General features: G+C 46.1%; 1 protein-coding gene across 1 annotated transcript; it reads left to right on the top strand.

Moving 5' to 3' along the window:
* Window positions 1-332: 332 nt before the first annotated feature.
* CCNA1 (cyclin A1) lies at window positions 333-6540 on the top strand. Its single transcript, XM_042014310.1, has 9 exons — window positions 333-443; window positions 581-729; window positions 1827-2070; window positions 2295-2416; window positions 3082-3305; window positions 3939-4143; window positions 4989-5102; window positions 5740-5873; window positions 6203-6540. The coding sequence occupies exons 2-9, from the start codon at window positions 598-600 to the stop codon at window positions 6252-6254; spliced, it is 1227 nt and encodes a 408-aa protein (XP_041870244.1). The 5' UTR covers window positions 333-443; window positions 581-597; the 3' UTR covers window positions 6255-6540.
* Window positions 6541-7694: the final 1154 nt, after the last annotated feature.

Here is a 7694-nt window from a genome sequence, read left to right as displayed (position 1 = left end):
ACTTATCACGGGAGACAAACCCCCTTAAACGAACTAAAACCTCCTTTTTCTCGCTCGTCCTTTTTTAAGGAGAGACGTCCGAGCTCAGCTGTTCCCACAAAGCCGCCGCCCTCGCTTGCACATCCCCTCCTTGGGAGCGCAGCCGGTGCACGGCCACAGCGGCTCCGGGCCGGGCGGCCCTGGCAGCCTGCGCTCCGCGGGCGCTGCGCGGGGCGGGCCGCGGCCGGGCCCCGCCGGGGTCACCATGGCGACCCGCGGCTGGCGGGGCCGGCGGGGCGGGCACCGGGGGTTGAGCCGCCGGGCTGCCAACCGGCCGAGGCCAACAGCCACCGCCTCCAGCGGCCGCGCCTACAGAGGGGCGGCGGGCGGCCTGGGCGGTGCCGTGAGGTGCAGGGCGGCCGAATCCCTCCGTGGTCCGGTGGCGAGCGGAGCCGGGCAGCGCGGTGGGCGACCCGTCATCCCGCGGGGCGGGCGGGAGGAAGGGGTTGCCTTGGTCGTTCAGAGGATTTTTTATTACTGTTATTATTTTTCCCCCCACGACTTCATTTTATTTCTGTGGATTTTTTCTCTCCTCCGAAAGGTACCGACGTCGGGGCGATGCGTCGCACCGGAGAGAAGAGCCGTGCGGGACGGCGGGAGTCCTGCCCCGCTGCCCTCCGCAGCAGCGGCGGCCGGGCCGTGCTGGGGGTGCTGACGGAGAACGGGCAGCAGCAGCGGCCCGGCGGCCAGGTGAGCCCCGCTGCCGGCGGCACAGCCGCCACCCTGCCCGCAGAGCCCGGGCTCAGCTCCCCGGCCCGGCCCTGGGCTGGCAGCCGCCGGCATGAGCGGTGCGCGCACCTGCTCTCGAGGCTGCCGGCAAAGGCCTGGGTGGCGGGGTGAGAAGGTGACTCGGGCTCCAGTTCCTAAGCGTGAGTTTCCCGAGAAACCCTGCTAGTAACCGCTCAGTCCTAACCTGCAGGTGCTTCCCCGTAGGAGCACTCTGTGTAAATAATTCATCCTGGAAGGGACACCCGAGCGCTTAACTCCCTACAGTGTAGGGGGTGGTTTAAGGAAGGGCTGTTCACTGACCCAGAGCTCTCATTGCTGTGTGGCTAGCCGTGCTCAGTTCAGGGTGCCAGAGCCTTCAAGAAGCTCAAGTTAATGACATGTCACTTTTCTGCCTTTCTGTCCCTTGGGCCCTTCTGGAGTCTGCTGGTGGGGCAGGGATAATGTTATTTTGCTGAGCTAAAATACCAGCTGGTATGTGTACACAAACTCTTCTTGGTTTTGGTTGTGTAAAGCCTCTAACTCAGCTTATAGCTTACTGAGAGTAGATGGTGTGAAGGATTGTAGCCTGGTCACACGCAGTGCTAGGGGTTGTGATGCTTAAGCTCAAAAATGCAAACTTCACTTTTTGACTCTGCTTGAAGTTCCTTCTTGCTGGTGAAGTCCTTCATAGTCTGTGGCAGTGCTTGAGCACTTTTGTTAACTTCCTACACTTGAAACTGCTCCTTTCCAGAACTGAATGTGGAGCAGACTGCACTCCCCAGCCTCATTAGAACTGAGCAGCGCCCCCGTTCTCCTTGGTGTGAGGCTCTGAATATGATGCTGCTCCCCTGGTTCCTGACTTTTACTACACCTCATTCTTTCTGTGAGGAGTCTGTCACAGCAAGACAGCAACAAGTGGTACTTCAGAGGCACCAAAAGTAGTTGATGGCTTTTCCCATGAACTTCTGTTATTGGTGTCTGTTACGCAAGGAAAGTGATTTTCTATTTGAAAACAAGTGATACTTTCTGTTTTCCTCCTGAGTTGCCCTCCCACAGTGTTCCTGTGTGCTCTGCTTCAGGGTACTGCTGTTATCAAGCGCTTCTCTGGCTTTGAAAACACCATCCCTTCATCTAGAAAAGATGAAGTGCCCAACTGCATGGTCAGTGCTGCATCAAACCAAGGCTTTGCTATCTACGTAGATGACCCAGAAGATAAAGAAAACTATAGCTGCCAAGTGTCTGAAGAGCTGGAATTAAGCCACTGTGAACTGGATACTAGTGCAATGACATCCAGTATTCACCTACTGCTGGATCTGAGTTCAGGTAACTCCCGTTACTACTCAGATGGTATCCGTAGCACAACTGCACGTAAGGTGGTTATGAATTGTGAATTGTAAGCTAGTGAGTAGCTTATGTTACAAAAAATAACACTACAAGCTAACTTGGATTGTGTCTACATGAGGGGCAACAATTCTGAGCTAAAAATAGCAAGAGAAAGTCAAGAGATTAATTATACAAATGTCTCACTGCTTCCTATTACCTGTTAGGCTCTCCTATGGTAGTGGACACATCCTTCCAATCCCAGCCTGAGGATCACATGGAAGATGTTGTAACTCTGGCTGTGGGAGAGTATGCAGAAGACATTCATCAGTACCTCCGAGAGGCTGAAGTAAGTTGCTATAGGTATCTGTGGTGGGCTGCAGTGTTGCAGAGATCCAAGGCTGCCACTGAACTACAAAGGAGAGAAAGCAAATAGTAAAAGTCATCTCTTAAGGCAGCATATAGTCAGTGATAAGTTCTTTCAGGATTACTGCATCCCTGATATTTCCTATGATGGGAGCATCTCTTGACTATTTGGTATGAAGAGTTCTTGCAGATGGGAGTAGAATGCTGAAAAAATGCTAAAGCAGTTTGATGTGCTCTCACTAATAGCTCTCTGGATATAGTAGTAGTGTTTCCTACCTTCTTGTGTCAGAGCAGTGAAGTGAGGTCTCCTGATAGGAAGAAGGGGGAAAATCTGATTTGTTCATTTTCAGGTCCTTCTGAATGGCTCAGTTGCTTGTTGGCAAAGGCTGTCCATAGTCCAGGAGGTGTTTTACTATTCTCCTGCTAACACTATAGCTTCAGTCTGTCTTTTCAGTGTAGAAATACTATTTTCTAGAGATGCCACTAGCTGGGAATAACTACTACTAGCACAAGAATTGTAGTTAGTACTTATTAACAGTGGGACAACCCCTGCTCCTTTTAGTGTAAGTATAAAGAATGTTCATCAGCTCAGCTATCCATGGTTCTCTTCAGGGTGATCATCCTGATTCTTCAACTCTTTCCAAACAGGTAAGATTTAGGCCCAAGCCCTACTACATGAAGAAGCAGCCAGATATCACAACAGGAATGCGTGCCATCCTGGTAGACTGGCTGGTGGAAGTAGGGGAAGAGTATAAACTTCGGACAGAGACTTTGTACTTGGCAGTGAACTTCCTGGACCGGTTTCTTTCCTGCATGTCTGTCCTCAGAGGGAAGCTGCAGCTCGTAGGAACAGCGGCAATTCTTCTGGCTGCGTAAGTGTTTCATCTTCTGAAATCTTGGTGATCTGAAACTTCTTTTTGGGCTCAGTCTTGTAGTGTAATTTTGAGGAAGGAAGGTTGCAGTAGTAGGTAGCTCTTCATGATGTCTCAAGATGAGCAACTTGGCCTGCTTTGGTACTATTAAAATTAAATACTTAATGTTGAATGTGAAGAACTGTAGTGGAGAAAGCTTGTAACCATAAAACAGGAGCAGAAACAGTACTGTGTTAAACTGCTAGCCTGTAAGGCTGTCATAGACTGACTTGCAATCTACAGTTAGCCTTTAACTGCTCTAAGTCGACAGGGTAAGCAAAATAGCTTAGGAGTGCATGGGTGTTTGTCTGGAGTGAGTTGTGTTACTGAGACTTTCCCACTGAATGCTTGCTGTTACTCAGGAGCTAACAATGGGAGTGTATGTCTATCTAGACTGATGACTTGGAGTTCTTCTAAGCATGTTTGCCCAAATTTGAAACTAAATTGTTAGCTAGCCTGGAGGAACAAGTAAAGTTAGAGCTTTACACAAGTTTTAGTAATGTCATATGCTCATCCTGATGTGGGTCCAGCATGAAGCTTTCTTTTACTATAACTTCAAAGCCGACAAATGTGGCTTCTATATCCCTTTTTCAGGAAGTATGAAGAGATCTACCCACCAGATGTGGATGAATTTGTCTATATAACAGATGATACCTACACAAAGAAGCAGCTGCTAAGAATGGAACACTTGCTTCTCAAAGTGCTGGGTTTCGACCTAACAGCCCCGACCATCAACCAGTTCCTTCTTCAGTATATTCAGAGGCGTAAAATCTGTATGAGGACAGAGAACTTTGCAAGGGTATGGGCTATCTGCCTTCTGGGACTGAGAGGGAAGAAGGGATCCTTGAAGGAGGACTACATGCATTTTATGAAGCTGTCTCTGCAACAGGCCTAAAACTGGTGGGCTTGTGTGCTGAGACTTCTGGATAAATGCCTTATGGAAATCCTAGGTTTGGTCTACCTTGTCTGGTCTGGGGTAATTCACTGAATAGGCAATTAAATTGTAGAAATCTGGTGCTTTTTTCAACAATGTCTGTGTAGCAAGTCTGTCCTGGATTTGGTGGTACTGCATATTGCTCCACAGTGACACAGAATATACCTGCATAGCTGCATAGGAGTTGCCTGATGTAGGGAACCGTGCTTAGAAACAGCAAACTTACAGTAAAACATCTGACCACCTGATTCTTTGCAAAGGGTATAGGATAGTACTATGACTCTACTCCAACAGACCCCAAACTGTGCTTCTTAGAGCTGTCCATTTATCCCTGACCTCCAAGTGGGGTCCACCAATGTAAACAAGAGCCTTAGAGGATGGGAAGAGTGTGTCTGTTATTTTTATGAAACTTGAATAAGTCTCTATCTGTAAAATCGTGACAGAACTGGTGGTGGGACCAGACCTTCAGATTACAGTGTAGATTGTTTAAACTTCGGTAAAATACGGTCTTTCTGTCCCCCAGAAACATGATAAAGGATCTTCTGTAAGGTAAACAGGACTAGAATGCTAGTTCTCCTCACTAGATACATAATTTGTGCTTTTTTTGTGCATGATACTGAGACCACTGCCAAACTTTAGTACTAGCTGTATTGGACTGATTGTACCAGCTAGGTTCATTCTTTTTCAAAAACTTGGGTTTTCTTGTTCAGTATCTTGCAGAGCTGAGTCTCCTTCAAGCTGATCCTCTTCTGAAGTACCTTCCTTCACAAATTGCTGCAGCAGCCTACTGTTTAGCAAACTATACGGTGAACAGATCATTCTGGGTAAGAACAACTGTGTTAACGAATAGCTTAAGCATTTTGTTATTTTTAGAACTGAGCTGAGAAGGAGGAAGAGTAGCTACAAAGTATCTTGTTTTAAAGGCTGAAATCCTAGGATGAGTAGCTGTTCTTGAGTTAATAAGATGATCTGATAAATGACTGTTCAGTAAACTTGAAATATCATGCATCTTCTCTGAAACAGGAGGGATTTTACTGTCTTGCTCACATCAAGGCTGTACCAAAGGCCTCACAAATCTCCAAAACTATACCCCCAGGTATACAATTCAGGTCCTTCTGGGAGAAGGGGAGGACTGAATGTGTCTTAGTTGAGTGGTTACACTGAGTGGCTGCTTTACCACAAGCCTTGGTAGACCTTCCAGCTTGTGTGTTGGAGGAATAGCTTTAGTACAGAGTAAGATCCAGGAGACATGCCACGTGCTTAGAGCAGAAGGAGCTTGTCATATCTCATGGCACCAAGGAAGACCTAGGATGAAACTGATGGCGCAATACAATTGAATCTTTTTCATGCTTAAAGAACATAGAGTGAGCCCTGTAAAGAGTTTCTGCTTCCATAGGAAACCCATCTTCTAGATGATGCTGGCTACAATAGAGTAACACTGTTTTTTTCTCATCTGACCAGCCAGAAACACTTGCTGCATTTACTGGATATTCATTAAATGATATTGTGCCTTGCCTGACTGACCTGCACAAAGCATGCCTTGATGCTCCCCATTGCCAGCTGCAAGCTATTAAGCAGAAGTATAAGCACCCAAAGTAAGTAACCAGTATGCCAGTGCTCTGTAACTTGGATGGCTGGAAACACAGGGTGACTCTGGTTTTCCAGCTTGGGCTGTGGCTGCTGCAGCTGTCTCATAGTTGTCAGCTTCTAGTTCTGAAACAGAATCCTCCATCAGCCTCTTGAGGGGAAAACTTTTCTGACCAGAAAAGTGATTGATGCATAAGTATGCAGATGCATTGGATAACAACTTTGTTTGCAATGTTGCAGGATGATGCTTCTCTTCTCCAATGTATTGCACAATCAGTTGATAACTTAGCTGACAAATCTGAAGCTAATATCTGTAGTCACTGCATTTCTATTCCAGGTACCTGCAGGTGTCTCTTCTGGAGCTCCCAGCAGTTCTTCCTCTACACTAGAGACTCTGGATCCTGGACTTGAAGATTACTTTGTCCCAATCAACAAAGCTGGTCTAACATTTCATAGAGCACTGCAGGTCATGTGTCTGTAACCATAGTGATCAGAATGGTTTTTAAGAGAATATTTTTTAATGAGATGCCTTTTTAAAGATAGATATTAGACTATAGCTCTTAACTGACAGCACTTTTAATAAATGTCTTATTACACTCTGCTTCTGTGAATCTTCTGACTCCAATTAATACCTGCAGTAACAGTGAGTGGAATAAATTTTTGAGTGTTTTTTTATTTGTTTGTTTTGTTCGGTGGGATTTGTTTTGTTTTTTACTAAATTGCTGTAAGCACTTACAAGCTGGCTGGAGTGGATAAAGCAGATCTTGAACCACCACAAACTGACATCCCCATAGGCACTGGTGATTTGCTGTAGTCCTATTTGTTCTTTTTTCAATGAGACAAGATCATGTGGGCATGAACAGAAGCTATTTTCTGCTACTTGTTTACCGTATCAGACCAAGAACATCTACATGCAGTTGGTCTATGAACTCTGAACATGTTTGTAGAAGATCATCAACGTTGAGGTGAAAGACTTCCCTTTATGGAGACAAAATAGGGGATTGCTCTGCAGGGAGTTGGAGGAAGGGGAGATTGTGGCTGGCAGAGCTTTAGGAGCATTTCATACAGTGGTAAACAGACTGCAGTAGAGAACAATGCTAAAAGCTATGAGGTACTGGAACAGCAGAGTTGATCTAGATGGCTCCTGAGTCATGCTTGTGGTGTGGAGTGGTGTTATAACAAAGCCGTCTGAGATGAGCTCTCATGTCACTAGAGCACTGGTGAGCATGTGTGAAGGGACAGTCAGAACTATTAGCTGTCTTAGCCTGAGCTGCTACATGGTCTTGTGTCCCACTGTCAGTTATTTGTTAGGTAGTGCTTTGAAAAAAAACCCCAAATGTCCAAATAGGACACTACCTTGTGTACTCTCAAACACAAACCCTGTCCAAAGTAGTTTAAAAATCAGTTGGTCATATTGGTTAACATGTAGAGGAGTACAATGCACTCATCTAAATGGCAAGGTAGGTCTGAGGTGTGCTCTTACTGCAAGAGTTTAAAACTTCCAGGGCTTACTGCTTCCTAAGAGAGCAATCTGTACAGTTAATTATGTGTTTCCAAGGAAGAATGGGTTTAACACTTGTCACCAGCATGCAATTCAGCAGACATATTAAGTACCAGCTAACAAGCCTCTTATTTAATTTTAAAACCTGATTAATGCCGATATATGTGTCATAAGGCTCTTAGCTTTGGGCATTCCCTCAATGTATGTAAGACTTCCTTTCCCTTAATTCCTCCCTGTGCAGCCTGGTGGATCTGTCTAGGAGTGCAAGCTCTTGTATTTCTCCAAAGTGGAGGCAGTGGTCATGACTGCTTCACTTGCCTCAAAGTAA

The sequence above is a fragment of the Corvus kubaryi genome, unplaced genomic scaffold (genome assembly GCF_017639235.1).
Source record: "Corvus kubaryi isolate FWS band 111438036 unplaced genomic scaffold, C.kubaryi_AGA036_p1.0 split1-65, whole genome shotgun sequence".
Lineage (NCBI taxonomy): Eukaryota > Metazoa > Chordata > Aves > Passeriformes > Corvidae > Corvus > Corvus kubaryi.
This window is presented reverse-complemented; position numbering and strand designations above follow the sequence as displayed.

Bases quoted from the DNA above. Each gene is read 5' to 3' on its own strand.
- CCNA1 (XM_042014310.1), top strand. From the start codon at position 598: ATGCGTCGCACCGGAGAGAAGAGCCGTGCGGGACGGCGGGAGTCCTGC. The intron at 5,103-5,739 runs GTAAGAACAACT...TCATCTGACCAG, and splicing joins CGGTGAACAGATCATTCTGG to CCAGAAACACTTGCTGCATT. The intron at 5,874-6,202 runs GTAAGTAACCAG...TTTCTATTCCAG, and splicing joins CAGAAGTATAAGCACCCAAA to GTACCTGCAGGTGTCTCTTC.